The 20,380-nt window shown below is 38.3% G+C and overlaps 1 protein-coding gene across 3 annotated transcripts in view; it reads right to left on the bottom strand.

Moving 5' to 3' along the window:
• Positions 1 to 16,307, bottom strand: part of LOC143296516 (kinesin light chain-like) — an 89,255-nt gene extending 72,948 nt beyond the window's left edge. For all 3 annotated transcript variants that reach the window (XM_076608502.1, XM_076608503.1, XM_076608505.1), the window contains exons 1-2: positions 16,045 to 16,307; positions 10,512 to 10,676 (exon numbers count right to left, since the gene is read on the bottom strand). In XM_076608502.1, coding sequence (XP_076464617.1) covers positions 10,512 to 10,624 — 113 coding nt within the window. In that variant the 5' untranslated portion in view covers positions 10,625 to 10,676; positions 16,045 to 16,307. The remainder of the gene's footprint in view (positions 1 to 10,511; positions 10,677 to 16,044) is intronic.
• Between the last annotated feature and the right edge of the window lie 4,073 nt (positions 16,308 to 20,380).

The following is a 20,380-nucleotide window of genomic DNA, read 5'->3' as shown; positions in this document are numbered from 1 at the left end:
TGTGTGTGTATGTAACAGCGTACTTCTACTGTGTGTGTATGCGCATATGAGTGTGTGTGAATGAGTGCATGTGTGCATTCATTCTTTAGTCTGTCTTTCTGCAATCAGTGATATTAGAAATGTATGTGTGTGTGTGTGTGTGTGTGTGTGTGTGTGTGTGTGTGCAATACATGCACAATCTAGTTTTTCTTTGTGTTCATGAAGAAGAATGTCAGAGAGAGAAAGGATTGGATGTGTGTGGGGGTGTAGGGGGTGGGGGGCGGGGGTTGGGGGGGGTGGGGTCAATAATTCGTCTGTGAGGCAATTGAGAGACAGTGAACTGGGTGTGTGGCATGGGTTGTAGAATGGTCTATGATAAACACCTACCCACACCATTTTCCTTTTTTTTTTTCTTTTTTTTTTTTCAGTTTTGCTGATTTTTGTTGTTCACAACTGTGATAGCATTCTGTTTCTCAGTATCACTGGATAAAGACCAACAAGTAAACAAAGACCCCCACCCCCCACCCCCCAAAAAACCAGTCTGCTTCTCAGTAGGCCAATGAATGAACAAAGACCTTATACAACCCCCTAACCTTTTTTTTTCTCTTTCACTCCTACAATCTCCAGGCCCCACCCAAGCATGGCTTTATTTTGACTTTATTTTCATCCTTTCTGTCTTCACAACTGATTCAGTGATCGCAATAAAACCTCCCTCCACCCCTTCGTAATTTAATCTAATTAAACTATTTAATTTCCGAACTACCGGTTCAGTAATGGGCCCACAACACAGGCTCCATCGTCAACCGAAAGCAAGCACTGACAAACCGGCCATTGTTTCAACCTTTTCAAGGCCAGAAGGGAGGGAGTGGTGGTGTGATGATGACTTCACTGCAGCACCACCAGCATCACTGCCCTCGCTACCACCACCACCACCACCACCACTTGACCTCTGACGGAGGCTGCCTTGCCAAGGGCGGCACAATGACTCACTCTTCTCCTCGGCAAATGTGAGACAGCTCGTTCGATGCTGTCTGTCCACGAGGGAGACTGTGAGGGCAGTCCAAGGGAAGCAACTGCTATAACTACAGACGGACTACAAGTCTGCAGGAGTTACAGCCCTTCAGGAACAATGTTCTGCAGCTTTCGTGTGAGCGGAAAAAAAAGAAAAAAAAGAAAAGAAAACCCTTGTGTACAAATAATTTTTTTTCCAGGCAGCTGAAGAAATAGAGTTCACTGTCTGGTGTTTTTGGGAAAAGGTTTCAGTGTTGAGGATGTAGGACATCAATACGGACACATCAATGTTTGTATGCTGCATCATATCTTAGTCATGATGAGGTCAAGGTTGAAGGGGGAAAAAATATATATATATATGTATATAACCCAACATAGCATATTTCTGCCTGAAACACGAACCAAACATAATGATCAAGAATTAGGAAGACAGTGGAATGCGTTGTTTCAGTCAGTGTGCTGCACACACTGTGGCACCACCAGAGATGTCCACAACTTGCCCATCTCGTGCTGTCTTAAGCTTACTTTCCCCTTGGCACCATTCTCCTTCCTTTTTTTTCCCAACAGTTCTGCACCATGTCTCTCTTGGTCTTCCTCGCTCTCTTTTTCCATCTTTCATAAAAAAATGAGATTCGAACATTGAGCAACACTTGATTTTGGATGGAGACTGCTAAGGATCCTGTTTGCTCACTGAAGCACTTCCTTTCTACCCCCTACACCCTCCAGTCACCAAAGGCCACACAGTGTGCTGTACAGCCATACAAACACTTCCTCCTTCCCTGCCCGTCTCCAGTTTCATACAATGACACACATGTGTGCATACAAACTGTCTGGCCAAGCTAATGTCTCACTCCTCCCTATCAGCCCACAATCCTATTGCCTCACATAGACAGACACAGATACACATGCACATACACATACACACACATACACAAGCACAAACTCACATACGCGCGCGCACACACACAGTCTCTCCATGCTCCAAATCACACATACACAGTGTCTCTCTCCATTTCTCTCTCTACCCCTCTCTCTCTCTCTTCATGCTCACAATTCACATACACAGACATACTAACACAAGCGCATAAACGCACACACACACACAGGCATACACACACACACACACACACAAATTTCTCTATCCCTGAGCCTCTCTCCATACTGTAAAATTCTCTCCCAATCACTCACTCTCTCTCACACACATAAACACATACATACATACATGGTCTCACAACATGCCAAACACAATGCAAACACATACACTGCTATTGTACTGTCCCCTCCCCACACCCCCCATGCCCCTTAAAACACACAAAGGCCTTTGCCTCACAGTTGAGACCTATCCAACAGCTGCTGGCTCCTCAAGGAATGCCAAATATCTGAAGTAAAAAAAAAATCAATGCCACCTCATCCACTGGTCTGTTCTCACAGAAACACTGATGGGCCATACTCTGTTCAATCACATCAAGAAAGGGGATAGCTTCATTCAGTTTTTGTTCTATGTTGTTTGCCGGTCTATGTGAACTAACAAACTGATGCATGCATAAATGTGTGCATGCATGTATGCTTGCATTTGTGCATGCGTGTGTTGTGTGTATGCTGTGCGCAAGTATGAGTCCACATAATATGAACAGATCTGTGATCATGCAACACTGTCAAAGTGAAATCATGAATTCTACATGTCTAATGAAACATGATCTCAGAAGTATTTGAACAGTGTTTTTAGTTTTTTTCTTTACCAATTTTTCTGTACAGGACTGTAGTGAAGCCAAGGGTACCTCAGGTGACATTTGATGCAATACAGCAAACTGCCTTATTTTCAAAGTTTTACTGGAAGACCAGCATTGAGTGTTGAGCTGTCCACAAACATTTTCACACACATGAAATGGAACAGGCTTGTCTTGATCAAATCAAAATGTACATGCGTACTGATGCAATGTAAATGTAAGTGGAAACATTGTCTGTGCATGTGTGTGTGTGTTGAATGTACATCTACAAGCACATGCTAACTAAATCATAAACAAACTTCTCATTATATTATACAAGTGTGCATGCAGCAGGCACACAAAAACACATGTGTGCGCGCATATGAAGAGTGACACACACTGCACAGTGACACACACACATGCACACACACACACACACACACAGAATACAGAAAACAAAGTGGCAACAGTTTATCAAGGCGTTGGCAATGAACTTCATGCCCTACAGCTATGGTGAGTTATTGGCAGCAAAACCTCCAGACCCAAACATTTCCATTTCTATCATGTGACCTATCAGTCATAATATGCATCAACGTGCACTGAATATCTGGCCTACAAACCAACGTATTTTGGCAGGTCCTTGTCTGCATGCAATGCAGTTATATCAGTTTTCTCCTCCACATGTTCCTGTGCTCTTCCAGAATGGCAGGAGCAGCACACGGTGATACTGGCAGAAAAACGAATGGTTTCCAACAATGCTCTCAAAGGTTTCCAACAATGCTCTCTGTGCACACACCTCAGTCACAATTTGATTTTTGACATTGCTGCTGCTGCCAGACCGGTGGTTCAAAGCCAGACAATCAGCCCTGGCATAATTACATTTACCACAATTAGATTTCCTTTGCACTTGATAAAAATAAAAGCTAAACCTTTCAAAACAAAACATGAAATGAATATGGAGAGAATTCTGGCCCAGAGTCTACTACAGGAGATCACTTTTTCTTTACTTCTCTTGCGTTTGGCAGAGTCAGAGTCAGGACAAATGTTGTTTTCCTCCCTGATAAAAAAAAAGATACACTTTTACATCCAGTTACCAACTGTACACAACGTTCAGCGGTGGACAGAAATCCAAGGAAGCCTTTCTGATAACTGCTGGAGCAGTGCCCATATCACAGACTTTCTCTCTACCTGCACTGCAGGCTGGAGCTGATTGCTGCCTTCCTCCATGCCCTCTCTGCTACACCACACATACAAGGAGAGGGAGTGCAGAAAGGGAAATGAAAGAGAAAAAACAGTACACACACACACACACACATATATGTAACTTCTCACTTCTTGATATATATAGATATACATATAAATACAATAGACACATACACACACACATAAGGTAGTGTGGATATGGATAATTTGACAGGGAACTGGCACTTATATAAACATAGAAATTAAAAGTGGAACTGCAAAGGAAAAAAATCAAAAGAAAAAAAGGTGAAAAGATAGGATAAAACAGACAACAAACAGAAGAATGTATGACAAAGACTAATATCATTATCATTATCAGAATCAGTATTATCATTATTATTATTATTATTACTATCATTATATTGATGTCATAATAATAATATATATATATATATATATATATATATATATATATATATATATATATGCATGTATGTATGTATTTGTATTTATTTTTATCACAACAGATTTCTCTGTGTGAAATTTGAGCTGCTCTCCCCAGGGAGAGTGTCGCTACACTACAGCGCCACCCATTTTTGTGTGTGTGTGTGTATATATATCTATCTATATATATATATCTATATCTTTATCATTATTATTAATGATGATGATAAGATTGCTATCATTACCATCATTCATCAATAAGTTCACTACAAGAAAATACAGTTTTATCATTATTCTTATAAAAGGACAGACAGTAAAAATGATGACAAACACGACAAAGAAAACAACACAGAGTGTAAAAGGAATGGCAGACCAGAAACTCATAAAGACCGCAACAAAGATGTCGTGAAGAAAGAACAGAGAAACACAATATCAGTGACAACAGACAAGAGACAGGAAGAAAAAGTTCAGTCAGAGAATGGTAGCAAAGAAACCAAGATTAACCACTGTCGTGGTGACGGTGGTTAATCAATCAATCACTCAAACTGGTGATGAAAGTGGTCAGTCAAGGATCAATCAGCTGATCAATGTATAGCTCACCTTCTCCTTGCGACAAAGGTGATTGATAAACTTACCCATGAACAGCTTATTTTGTGACAAAGGTGGGTAATCAGTCATTCAATGAATAGCTCACCTTGTGACAAACTGATCAACATTTAGCTCACTTTGTGACAAAGGTAATCAATCAAGCATGATCAATGAATAGCTCACCTTGTGATAAAGGTAATTACACTGATGGATGAATAACTCCCCTTGTGGGAAAGGTACAAATCAACTGGTCAATGAATAGCTCAGCTTGTGACAAAGGTGACTAATCAACTGACCATTCATATTCATGATTAATCAACCAACCTCTGAAATTGCGAGGAATTGAAAAACCGAGGCAGAAACTTATTCAAAAAATAATTTCAAAACAGGTAGTAAACTTAAGCAGAGACTGACACAGAGAGAGGAAGAAGAAGAAGAAGAAAAGCAACCAAAATGTAGTTCTGTCAACATCTATACTGCCAGCCGAGACGCCAAAATAAATAATTTGAAACAACACAGAGGCAAAACAGCTGCAGCAGACATGGACAACAACTGAACAAGCAATAAAAACAAATCCCAAAGAAAAAACTGACCGTAACTCAGGTTCTCAGAGTGAAAATTTCCACAACGTGGAACCTCTTGCACTTCCTGACAGGTGGATCAACCCATTCCTGGACCCCCCTTTACACAACACAGACCACAGGGTCCCCTCCCAGTGCACCCATTCCTCCTTCTCCTTTCAAAACCGTCAGAAGTCGATGCAAGGAACAGTGCCAAGACCTACCGCTAAGCCTCACCCCCAAACTCTGCAGGCATTACCGTGGCTAACAAGTCAAAAAGCAGCGGGCGTTTTTTGAAACTCTCCCTAACGCTTAAAATTGATGATGCACTGATGGCTCTGACGTACATGTGTTCAAAAGCAAGCTGTTACCTTTTTTTTTCTTTTGTGATTTTGCTTATGGGAAGCAATATTTCTGTGTCAGTGCAAATCAAAGTGTCTTTTTTTTTCTTTCTTTCTTTTTCTTTTTTTTTTTTTGAAAGAAAATCTCCAAAATATTTTGTAATGCGTGAACTCAATCCAGACTCTTATACTTATGTGCAGGTAAAAGCTTTTATGTTGTTGTTTTTTTTACATATTTTTATGTAAATGAATAATAAATCTCTTAACTATAAGACTGTTTGTGAAGTAAGATGTGACATAAAGAGATTTTACCTTTTTTTTTTTTTTTACATTATATCTTTATATATATATATATATATATATATATATATATATATAACTCAGCACTTTTCTCACCTCTGTACAGCTCAGTGGATTCTGCTAGATAGAATCTGCGCCCCTGTACAAGTAATGTGTACACTGCCATCTTAAAAAAAAAAAAAAGTTGCTATTTAGGTCATCTCTTGACACTGTTCAGATCCCCTCTCTCCACTCTCTCTTGACATTATTGATACTCTTAAGGTGGGTGTCAACATAAAAACCTAAATTTCTCTTTCCCTCACTAAAAAAAAAAAAAAAAAAAAAAAACCTACTACGGTGTTATCCCTAAAACAATCCTGAATTCATAGTCATACACCGTTTTACATTTACATGGACATGACACAAGCAATAAAAAAAATATTTCTTTAAGATTTTTTTCTCACTTAAGGACCTGTTCAAACTCAAGACTCAGATCTCCTCAATGTCGCTCACACACTGGACAACTGAATGTAAGTATTCAACTGCCTATATGGAGGGTAACATCTGTTTCTGCAAGGCAAAAAAGGTAGAAAAGAAGTGTTATTCTGAAAGACTGGTTTTATTTCTTGCTCTTCCTATCCAAATCAATATCTTACAGGACTGAAAAAGGTAAATATTCAGGCTCTGCAAAATCAACATACTAACATGGACTGTAAGGAATACCTTTAAAAAAAAAGAACAATACTTAAAAAAAAAAATTATCAATAGTCATGCAGGTTGTGTAAGTCATTTGTACGCCTGCAGAGAGGTCTGAGACATTCTTTTCTTATCCGTTTTCACAATACAAATCCTTGCAAGCAGTCTCTCTCACTCTCTCATACACACACACACACACACAATGTGCATGCATGCATGCACACACACACAACCCCCCCACCCCCGAAACCCCCTCCCCCACAACCCCATACTTTTGCCAACAATAAACATCTGATTTAAGCAGGCATGAACAAGCATATACATTTCATTTTCAGCATGCACATTTTCTTTCATACTACCAAGTTATCTGAAATCTTTTCTGTGTTTTGTTGTTGTTGTTGTTGTTGTCAGAAGTAACAGCATTTAATATAACCACAATGAACACACCTGCTCAGACACTTAAATTTAAAAGTGCTTTGTCTACCCCCTTAAAAGAATCAGGAGACTTGGTTTGCATGCATTTGCAAAGCAAATCAGCATTATTCAAGCTTGTGGTATTATTTATTGTCTATGGTTTGACATGTACACATAGTATACAGCATAACAATGCTTCAATCACATCCAAATATAACCACACCTCAATACAAACACATTATATATATATATATATATATTTTTTTTTTTTAAAGATTCAGGTCTCATTCAATGTTAAGCAACCTAATACCAAGATTGGCTGTGCACTTTAGAACACTGTTTTTCCTACGCCTGTTTTTAAAGAACAGAGAGAGAGAGAGAGAGAAAGCAAAGCAAACAAAAAACACTTACTCAAGAATAGGTAATACATCATATCTGTTTCACAAATTCATGACTTCAATGATTCAGAATAGTGACGCCAGATGAACAACAATTCTTTCATGAACAATCAATAAACCCCGGTCTCTCCTTCAAGCAAACAAGGGGAGAAACAACCATCACCCATGTACAACACAAACACACTGTGCTTCACTTTCTACCTTCCCAAGACCCTCTCTTTCCTCTCAATCACACCCCCTTTCCAACCCCACTTCTCTCCACCTTCCCATTCCATTTCCCCTATTTTGAAAACAGACAAGTGGGAAACAACCAGCTTCTGTTTAAAGTGTGTGTGTGTGTGTGTGTGTGTGTGAGTGAGTGTGCACCTGCATCAATGTAGATTACATGATGTTGGTGTAAGCTGCTGACATTACGCAGTGAAACTGAATATCATAATCATCCATCAACGCAGACAGAAATCAGCACATGTGTACATGTTAAGGTTCACCTGGGGGATGCATTTTGGTAAACAAATACAGAAACAGCTCAGTAAGCAAAGACAGATCTATCTCTCATCGGTTCCAAAACAACCACTTTAAGAGTGTATCTGTTCGGAGAAGAAAGAAATGGGTAAAACCATACGACATTATTTTTTCCAGTCCATATCTAACAAATGCAGACAACACCTTGATAGATCTTTGGTTGAACATTACATGAGAGGAATTATGTTCTTGAAGGTCATTTCTGAAGTCTTTTATTATTCCTGGCCACAACAAAACCCTTTTATTCAATTCCAAGAGATGAAAAGAACATTTGTAAAAGAATGTATTCTGAATGACCTTCAAGTTGAAAAAGTAATTCTTTGTCAAGGTAATTAGGCAATCACAATTTTTTTCTCAAGTCTTCAAAGGAAGCACAAATTTCAATGGATTCAATAATGTCAACAGCAAAAAAAAAAGTCCCAAATATAAAGAAAATAAACAAAATAAATAAATAACAAGGAACTTTTTTTTTAATAAAAAAGAGTCTGTTGGAGCATGGTTGTGTCTACTGATGTTGGACCAAAACAAAGTGGCAATTATATAACAACACTGTCCCAGCATGATGCAGATTGACTTTCAATAATCAAATGACCACATGAGTAAATCAAACACATTATCAGTACATTATCAGGTTGTATATTTGTGCACACATGCAGTCAGCCTCATAAACAAGCTGATAAAACAACACAAGGAAGCAATCTGCAGGTGCATACATTCAATATATATTCCAGTCAGTGCATCTTTATTTTCTTTCCAAAGAACTTTTGTTCTGTCATGAACAATGTTCTTTTCGAAGAAAGTTAAACTGTACTGAATACAGTGTTCAATACACACAATTGCTATATGCATACATTATTGATTTTATAATTCTTGGTGCACTAGTCTTTATCACCACAGCACTGGAACAGTTGGTAATGGTGGAAGGATTAACATAATTTAGATTAAATGAATTCTTTCCGCCACTGCTTTATCAGCAAACTTTTATTCTGTTTTTTCTTGTAGAACAATCACCTCTCAGGGCTAGGAATTCACGGACAGTTTCTAGTTATCCTGGGAATAAGTAAATTTAAAAAAAATCTACTTGTCCCCCTAAATTTCTTGATGCCCTCCTTAAGTAAAGAGACAGTTATTACCGGCAATGCAATGGCAAGTCAGCAGACATAATTCATTATAAAAAATAATATGTATTACAAAAGATATATAAACCAGGGTCAGAAGGGTGTAGGTGCTACACTGAAAAATGGAGGAGGGAAGTGTAATGGGGATGCACTGAAGCTGACTGCTCAGTCACCCTTTCAGTGACACAGTCAAAACCTTGGATGCTCAACAGACAAGAGGACTGAGGAGACAGCATTTCCACCTGTTCACCAGAAGGTTAAGTTGTACTGGACAATCAGATGGGCGGGTATTTGGAGCCCTGCCTCTTGAACTATTTCAAATATGTTATAGTTCACCAGTAAGTATCCTCATGTGCCATTCTCAACAGTGCCTACATAACAAACAAGTGGGCTAGGTTCAGCTGAAGGCTGCCTGATTTCCTATTCATGTATCAGATGAACTCATGAATCAAGAAAATTCTTTTAAAATAATGTTACATGGCTCTGAAAATAAACCCTACACACGAAAATGCAAAAATGAAAGAAAAACTGAGAAGCAAGAGTGAAATCAGTAATTTATTATTTTATAATTTCCACCCTTGTTAATTAAAAAGTTGCTTTTCAAAAAACATAATTTCCAGAATTTGCTTCAACAAGTGGAGAACAACAAAAACAAAAAAAAGAGAGACTATCCCATGCCTCCTCACACACCACACCTTTACTTTGCAATATAAAAACCTCAGAACTGTTCTTGTGTGTAACCGGACAACATAAGATATCAATATCAAATGGAGTGGTGGCCTTGTGGTAACCTGTCCGCCAAGAAAGCGAGAAAATCTGAGAGTGAGGGATCCAATCTCACACTTGTCAGAATTTTCTCCCCCTCCTTAAGTGGCTTGAGAGAGAGAGAGAGAGAGAGAGAGAGAGAGACTATTTTATTGTCCATTCAGCGTAAAGGCCCTTTTGAGAGAGAGAGAGAGAGAGAGAGAGAGAATTAGATGTCCTGGTCTTCAGCTATTGTTTACAAAATAAATACCTGTTGTTCACTTATCACTAAAGATAAATATTTTATAATTTTACCTGATAAAGTGTCCACAATATATATATATTTAAAATTTTACCTGACCTGATAGCAATGTCAACTGTATATTTCTATAATTTTACCTGATAGCAGTGTCAACTGTGTATTATATACATTATGTACTTTTATCATTTTACTTGATAGCAAAGTCAACCGTATTTTTCATGTTTACCTTATACAATAGCAGTGTCAATGATATTTTCATAATTTTACCTGCTCTCCTTGGGCTTGGCATCCTCCCCAGCTGGGGTTGGTGACGGGGGCTTGATGGGGGCGGGGGCTGGGGTGTGGGGTGAGGGGGCAGGTTCCCCTTGGCCCTCCATCATGCTGGCCACTGCATGCACTGATCACGCCACTCACCACATCCCCTGTGTCTGTCTGTCTCAACAGGGCAACACGCACACACACATGCTCACACACATGCAGGCAGGCAAGCAGACAGACACACAAACAATATGCACACATCACTCACATGTACCGCATGCACATGCACCCACACAAGCACACACACACACGCACAAACACAACGTGCACACACATAATATAATGTTAAATATGTTAAAATTATGTAAGTAATCAATCTGCACCCATGCATTCATTTGTTATGAGCATAAGATTGTAAGCACCACAAAATATACTGATGAAGGTGTGACACACAAGCATCCAAAAAGGCATCAAAAGCACATAACGTCAGAAGAAAAGCACACTGAACTGAAGTAGACCTGTATAATGTATGAATTAAATATAAAATAAGCATACAGCAAGCACACTATCAAGTGATGCATGCATATATCATATGTGTACACAAGCATTTCAATCACTGGTCACGTTGAGCCACAAACACTAAAACAATACACATGTACATGCAATAAACTGGTATGATCTCTGCACATGTGCCAAAACAGACCTCACCAACTCCACCAATACTATAACATATAACAGCTGTTTCTTATAATAATAGTTTATTGCAATTTCAAAGCAGAAGACGGGTGCAACGGCCTAGTGGTTACAGCATTTCCTTTTCAACTGCGGGTGTGGGTCTGAGTTCCAGGTCCACCTGAAGATTTTCATGTTCTCAACAAATGTGGACACCTGCTTGTGCCCAAGTCCTCTTTGTGTGTATACAGAACATCAAATATGCACATTTAACTAAAGGTCCCAAATCCATGTCAGCAGTCAGTGGGTTTTGGAAACATTTAACATATTCAGCATGAATATCCCTGAAAACGGAGTATGGTTGTCTTAATGGTAAAAATGGTCATGAATACATGATGTACATCTACTACATGTAAAACTAAAAGTTTGCCTGTGGAAGTTGCAGTAAATACATGCTGAAGAAGACAAAATTAGTGCATTGTGGTTTACAGCAAAATATATCTTTCTGCGTGTGGAAGATAAGGAAATTATATTGAGTCAGGATATACACAACAGAAACTGTCATGATGATTGCTAAGCCAGTAATGAGTTTATCACTTTAAATCAATTTAAAATGCTCTCCCAATACATTTCATCAGTGTACACAACAACTGTTTTCATAATTGTTCCTATGACAGCAAACAGTATCTCATTTTAAATCCATTTAAAATGCCCCCCAAAACAGTCACAGTATACAAAATATCTGTTGTCATGATGGTTGCTACAGTTGCACAGACTGACAGAGTCTCTCACTTCAAAACCACTAAAATCCCCTGAGCACAGGCTACAGCAATCTTCCTTTCACAGTACAATCTAAAGCAGTATAAGTTAACTATAAAATCATGACGAAGAACCAAAAGAAAAGCTAATTCATGGTCACAAACAGATAAAGTAACAAACAATCCGAAACTTCTTTTTTCTTCATTCAGTGGAATGTATAAATTTATATATTATTGTACAAAGCGTGTTCTATCATAAATCATAAATATTTGTTCTTATTTAATATGACCCTAAAACAGTTCAATGTCAAGATTGCAATCTTCTAAGTTCCCTGGTATCATATTTCATCATGACATTCACCTAAACGTCAGAACCCAAGTCTTCCACTCAGTCTCAGCCCTGAATACCAAGTTCTCCCTTTGAGCAGTCAAAGCAGCAAGCTATCAATAAATGGGTAATGTCTCCATGAAAAGATAAAGAGGCCAGGAGAGCTATTCAACAACCAACAAAGTCTTGTAAATCTTCACCAGAGAAGGGTATACAGCTCACACCCATTACTTATTTACCTTTTACCTACAGTGCAGCACTGAACTTTGTCGATATGTTTGTTTACTTTCACTCACACAATGAATGTGTAGCAGTCTTTTTTTCCTTATTTTGGAAAAGATATTTTCTTTATAAAATGGTTTATCGAGAAACAAAAAAGAATAAGTTAAGGTGTTATCTTAAATCAATGTCAAGGGTGTACACAACCCTGGGGAAAAGACAAAATCAGCTTGCACTGAGGGTGTTGATGGACTGAGACAAACATCCCAGCTGAATTCATTATAACTTAATTGCATGCTCCGCACATAAAATGGATATAGCATGCAAACACCACCACTACAAAAGTCAAATTCATGTCCACAACCTGTTCAATATATGAGGAGGAGGAGCATGCTACGGAGGTCCACTTAGATTTGGGATTATGTGACAAGGCTGTAATCTATGCTTCTGATCATAATTATACATATATTGATATAATATAAATATTCTAAGATGACGTATAAAGATATTGATTCAATAAGTTAATACTGTTTTGGTTGAAAAATTAAAGTGTGATAGTAAAGCAACTGATTCAAGAAAGTAGAATTTTCTTTAAGTAAAGCATCCTGAGACGTGAGAGGAAAAAGAGGTTTTATTTAATTTAAAAATCATCTGATTTATTGTTACATCTTACACCAGAGTTCAACTTTTCATTTTCTTCCATCATTTCTTCAGACAATGTATAGTAATGAGTAGTAATAAATAGTATGATTGTCATCAATAAAATATCTTAGTTAAACTCTTTTTATTGCTTACCACTACAGAATTCCAGTTTGCAAAAAAACATCAACACATAAACAGTGAAACTGGTTTTCTTTGTCTTTTTTTGTCTCGTAAACTTTACTTAAAAAAAAAAGATTTTCTCATATTCATGAACTTAACCCTGATGCAGTAACACTTACAGGAATAACATACTCAAATGGAATAAAACAGAACGTTCAATAGTGAAACTGAAAAGGAAGTAGGGAACTGGGAAGTAACTATGTATGTGCCTTATATTGTTGAAAACTTTGTGATTCAAATACAGCAAAACAAATGAACACTGGACAGGCCTCCATTTTATGTACACTGTGAGCAGAATCCACTTTTGAAGCTTTCCATATGAAATTCTGAAGTCAAGAGTTATGCTTACAATCAATACAGTCTTATCTGATAAGCAACTGGAGTTCAAGCACACACCTTTGAGTTTGACTAAGCACACCTGTGCCAAGAGTAGACAGATGATGACTTATCCAAAATACATGATCAGCAACTTAAATTTGGTCTTTGGAGATCTCAGACTGCTCATCAGTCTGACATTCATGAACTTAAAAGTTATACCATATGACCATATGTCATTTCGTGGAAACAAATGAAGCTTGTAACGTTAATGTTAACAAAAATATAATCTCAAATCTTCTTTGTTTCATTCTTTTATTGTTTTATTTTCTTGGGTTACAATTCTTTGACAGTTAATAAATCAATCAATCAGAGTGTAGTCTTCTTTCTAATCCTTTATAAAATATAACAAATGTGTTATTTACAGTAAATTATACATAATATCTCACTTCTTTTTGATGGTGATTTCAGCTAACACAGCCATACTCAACCTCAACTAATGTATTGTATAGTGGGTTTTAAAAGCAAATTAAATCAGAGACATGATAATCAGAGCACTGTCTTGTGGTCTGTGAGGTTGAATACCTGCAGTGCCTGGCGAGATCAGGGAGGAGATTATTCCAGTCACCCAAGTCACTGCAGTGTATTCATCTTGTATCAGATACCTTATCACCATGTGCAGACAGGCCATTATCTTCACTGTGTGTGCATAATACTATTAATAGATTAATACTGTGTCATATGCAGAAAACTAAAATTTTCAAAGTATTCCTAAATCCACAACAGTGTCTGCATGGTGGGTTATGGAAACAAAGCACACTTTCAGTCTAGTTCCAGCATACATCAACACCTGAAAATGGAGTGTAACTGCCTTAATGGCGAAATAAAAATGATAACTGACACACACAGTCTAGACCCATGAACAAGGGAGTTGCAGCTCATGAAGACAGAAGAAGACACAATAAGAGCAGAAGACTTATATATATTAACTAAAACAATTTAAAAAAGAGGGGTCAAACATAAGTTGTATAAAATAAAATGAAGGAGTAAATAATTAAGTAAATAAATAAACTTCTCCAGTGTGCTTTGCTTCTTTCTGTGTATTCCATAAACAGCTCAAGGAAAGCAGTGTGTTTGATTCCAAAGCAAGTGATGACCATTCTGTTTTCATGGGACTTGACAGTAATATTAGCTGCCAACTGCAGATAACCATCAACACATGATTGATGCAGTTCCAAGCAAATGGGAAGCATCCTAGCACACATGTGAAGGGAAATATCTACTTAAAAACAAAACAACAACAACAAAACCAACGACCAACCAACAAAACAAGACAAATAAACACCTGTATGAGCAACAGAGAAAAAAGACATAAGAAAAACTTTGAATGAAATAATAAGTGACACTGAAATTGAGTTGACAACTAATGAGGATTACAAGCATAGCAGACTGCAAAAGATGAACTTCAGTCATTTAATTTCTTTTCAGATGGAACTGGGTAGAACCAATAAACTGGTAGAACATTCCAAAAACCACTAACTCAGGAATAACTACTATAACTATTTCCCCTAAAACAACGATTAAATACTAAAACTGGCTGTTTGCACAATTGTAATTACACACACACACACACACATACACACAAACAAACATACACACACATAACACACAAACAGACCAAAGTATTTGTTTTATTCTGACGTGTTTTATCTTCTCCCCCCCCCCCCCCCCCACTCCCCTGATATCTTAAGTCCTTCATTACCTAAGATCGTAAGATAGTACAGTACTTGAAGGAGTCAGGCACTTGCATAATTTTATTTTAATTTTATTTTTTTATGCTTTCACACACACACACACACACACACACACAAACACACATCAACAGGTGGTAAAAATATTTTGTCTTGTGGTAAGGCACAACTTCTTTTTCTATCTTACACTTACAGCTCACAAATATCTCAGACAATTACACAATACAGATGACAATGGTCATGTTCTAATGTAACAAAATTGTTACAAAAATGAAGTATGTGACACTGCAATTGTTGTCAGGGTAGGGTTACACACGTTTCAAGCATGCATTTTCATCCTTCTCTGAGTAAGATGCAGTATGCCAGCAATGCTGTGGCAGCTGTTGGCAACAGCTTGTGTACTCTCCGGCCTATGATGCCCCCTCCCCCACCCTGATCAGGCTTGCCAAATCCTTCACTGCACTGCATCACCTGAGACTGTAGATCTATCTATACTTGTGTGTTCGGAAATAAGACACGCCTCCTTCAAAATGAAAACATTTGCAATACATGCCATGATATATTTCTCCAGTTTTTCTCTTCATATACCCCAAATTCCATTTCAGTAGTGTAATAGATCATTAAAGCGTGTTTCAAGCGTACACGAAAGCAAACACACTGGGGACATAAAACCCTACCTGTGAAGAAGATTTGAGTCCACTCAGTGACTCACTGAAGTCAGCAGATTAGGAAAGCAGACAGCGGCTTCAGGCCAACTGTGACGTTTTCTTCTGCTAACTCCTTGGTCGCAAACGAACAGGAGAAAACCTCGCTTCCTTCACAAATACAGCACTGTCAATGTGACTGCTCGCTAACGGTGTAACGAGTAAATAATTCACAGATCACGAAAGAAGGGGTGAGGCAAGAAAAGTTTCTTGCAGACTGCCTCCCATCCCGTCATCACCGGACATGGCCCAAACTACGCGCATTCTCGTTCATTGCTCGTGATGTCGTTAAGTTAATGGCGTCTAGTTTCGGTTTCTAAATCGGAGAGCGAAGTCCAAATTTTCAAACAGAAATTAGAAAAGATACAATCAAGTCTTTTCCCTTGCCACTTTTATTCTATGGCTCAGCTGTAAGGGGCTCGTCTCATAAATGTTTCAGCCCAGATCAAGTCTGTCGCATGTAAGATGGTCACGGTGAAGTGACATATTTACCTATGAAGAGAGACAAAGTTGACTGAAACTGTTAAGCCTTGAATATCGCAGGTTATGGGATGATATGAGACATATAAAATGTTGCATGGAAACTGTTATAAGAACACAACACCAAATCTTTTACTCTGTATGATAGTGCCCATGTTATGAGACACCCACAAAAAATGGCTAAAACATTAACCAAATGAACCCTTATTTCACACTTCCCCCCCCTTTTTTTTCTTCTCATTCTAACAGGGTTGTTAAGTTTTGGAAACAACATGCCTAGTCCCATAATGACTGCAGGAACGTTTAACAATTTTATGAATTTATCTGATAAACACTGGAATGATAATGGATTCCAAATACATTTCTTGGCTAGCCATGACATATGTAACTATGTATTCATATTAACACTTGTATGAAAAGTAAAAGAAAAATCTATTGGTCAGGTGTAAGGCTGATAAAGCCTAAAAGCCATCACAATGACATTACATGCTATGATATAACTGAGAGGATGTGGGTTCAAACCCCATCAGAGGCTTATTGTGTGATTTTTGCTTTACTTGTGTCAAGTGTCAAGCCAGCATCATACATATTATGACACAAGCTGAAATGGGAAAACTGGGACCATACAGACAAATATTGTCCATGATATGGAGCTGTCTTTGGGAGTGTTGGTCAAATTTCCAGCAGTGTCCACATTTCTTCCCACCCACTCCTCTGTGTGACTGACAGTGAATGTCTGCACCTTGTTGTCAACACAACTCATTCTGTCTTGAGGGATGAAATTGTGGATATTGCTAAATTTCCAAACCAACACTACAGGTATATACATTTCTCAGGCCTGGTTGATGCCAGAGTGTGTACTGAAATGTGGTCTCATATTAAAATGAATCTTTACAACATTGTTCTCATCCCTATCTAGTATTACAAAAGAAATACAGAACACTTGTCACTAAAACAGTGGTTTTCCATGTTCTGCCTCACAGTGATCTTAGTCTTTAGTTTCCCTCCAATTCCACACCTATGGTAAGTGTTCAGTGAGGAAAGACTGTGAGGTCAGACACCTTGAAGAAGGATGGCAGAATGGATGACTTGTTTATTTTCCAATGCAGTGTCCATGAGGGTGTGGGTTTGATTCCTACTCTTGCCCTTTCTCCCAAGTTTGACTGGAAAAAATGAACTGAGCGTCTGGTCATTCGAATAAACCAAGGTGCTGCATTTTGCACATGGCACACTGAAAAAGAGCCCATGGCAACAGTGTTGTCCTCTGGCAAAATTCTGTAGAAGAAATCCACTCTCATAGGTATATAAATATACATGCATGCACTCATGGCCTGACTAGATCATTGGGTTATTCTGTTGTCAGGCATCTATTTGCATGCATTCAAGGCCTGACTAGCATGTTGGGTTACATTGGGTTATGCTTTTTTTTATTGATATTGATACTTATATAGCGCCTATCCTTGGACGGAGACCAAGCTCTAAGCACTTTACAAACACGGGGTCATTTACACAACAGGCTGCATACCTGGGTAGATCCGACTGACAGCTGCCACTGGGCACTCATAATTCGTTTCCTGTGTCATTCAATCAGATTTCAGGCACGCACACATACACACTCAAACATGTAACATTTAACATTTTACGTGAATGAATGTTTTGTTTATTTACCCAGCCATGTAGGTAACCATACTCCGTTTTTGGTGGTGTGCATGCTGGGTATGTTCTTGTTTCCATAACCCACCGAACACTAACATGGATTACAGGATCTTTAATGTGCGTATGTGATCTTCTGCGTGCGTATACACACGAAGGGGGTTCAGGCACTAGCAGGTCTGCACATATGTTGACCTGGGAGATCAGAAAAATCTCTACGCTTTACCTAACATGAGCCACCGAGATTCAAACCTGGGGCCCTCAGATTGAAAGTCCAATGCTTTTAACCATTCAGCTATTGCACCTGTCAGGCATCTGCCTAGTAGACGTAAAGTAGGATTTATGAATTTGTCTGAATGCAGAGGGGTGGCAGGGGGGCGGGGGAGAGGGGGGGGGATCGTTCCTCCTATATATGGCTTCATTGTGATTTATCTGTGTGTGGGCTGTCAGCATTTGGACTATAACAGAATGAGCCTGGGTGTGGCTGTATTGATGAGATACATGATGAGCACCATGAGAGTTATGCCACTGAAGTGGTACAGAAGATTGGGCAATGAAAAAAATAAAACAAAAAGAGTGTATCTTAGAATATAGACTATTCTGAAGTCTTTAGCTTAGCTTTGTGAAAAGTGTGCAAATGTGCAGATGTCAGCATCAGTTCTTGTCTTTGATTTGGGTCAGGATTAGTTTTAGCATGTCTAACATCTGACATGCATAAAAAACGCTTATATTAAAAAATACTAGCAATTCTTTCCAGGATCTCCATGGTGAATATAAATTACAAAAATCATATGGTCTTTATGGGGGTGGGTTTATGTGAGTACATAATTATGTCAGTGTGTGTGTGTGTGTGTGTGTGTGTTGTCTTCAATTGTCTTTCCACTTAAAGTGACATAAGGTGTGTGTGTGTGTGTGTGTGTGTGTGGACAAGTGATCTGTGTGTATGTGCACCATGCATGTGTTTATGTGTAAGTGGAGGGTGTCGCTCATGAATGCAAATAGATGTAAAGCTGCTTTTTTCTTCTTATCATTTTTTTTCTTAACAGAGACAACATTCAGATAAGGCCAGACCCATCTTGTGGAAGCATGCAATGTTCACATCACCAAAGATGTGAACTATTACATATCTTAAAAGTTACTTTCAGTTATGTGTCTTTGTGTCTATATATGTTAATGTTACTCATGTCTGAGGAGTAACTTATACTGAATGAATGTGTATAGTGCATTTTCATGTATATCTGTGATTGTATGATCTATGTATGTAGTGATGGACGGATAGAATGGACAGATAAACCGACACATATATAGAAGATGGACACATTTGTGACTTCATTGTTGTTGTTTTATTACTGTCTAAAAGAGGTGTTTTGTTTTAAAATAACAGTCCTTCTTTGCCAAATGAAACAATCACATCTTCCTCCAACATACAAATATAAAATTCAGAAATGTATAAAATAAAAACATCTGGAAGTATGAAAGATATCTTTTATTTCTTGCATGCATCACACAAATCAAGAAACATTGCACACACACACCATCATTTTTATTGTAATCATTATAACATAGATTATCAGTTGCATAGTTAAAGATGTTTGTAATCCATATCCAGGTTATTTGACACACAAGTGAGCAAGCTGTTTTGATGACTTCAGAAGAAAGAGGAATGGAAGAGAATCCCCCTGAAAATGAAGTATGGCTGCCTACATGGCGGGGTAAAAATGGTCATACATGTAAAAGCCCACTCATGTACATATGAGTGAACAGGGAAGTTGCAGCCCACGAACGAAGAAGAAGAAAAAGGAAGAGAATTACTTAATGGCTGAACAGGGGATCAAACAGACATGCACACACATATATCTAATTGATTTCCACTTCACAACAAAGTTTTCAGCTTCCCAGAAAAAAAAAAAAAATCAGAAACACTAACAAACATGAAAGAAAGCAGAACACTTTTACCTCCCTCCATCTCCCTGCATGATCTTTACTGCTCTGATTTTCTCTATTGGAGGTGGTGGTTTCAATGGCCAAGCTCTTACTGTTTTCCCAGGTGATTCTGTGTTCTCTGTGTTTACAGCGGTGCTCACCCACAGCCAGTTGGACTTTTCGGCCAACCCAACTCAGACTGTCCAAAACTCCTCTTGGGCGAGAGGGTTGTTTTGTAACTTGGGCAAGATAA

This window comes from Babylonia areolata, chromosome 21 (genome assembly GCF_041734735.1).
Source record: "Babylonia areolata isolate BAREFJ2019XMU chromosome 21, ASM4173473v1, whole genome shotgun sequence".
NCBI classification, from domain to species: Eukaryota; Metazoa; Mollusca; class Gastropoda; order Neogastropoda; family Buccinidae; genus Babylonia; species Babylonia areolata.
This window is presented reverse-complemented; position numbering and strand designations above follow the sequence as displayed.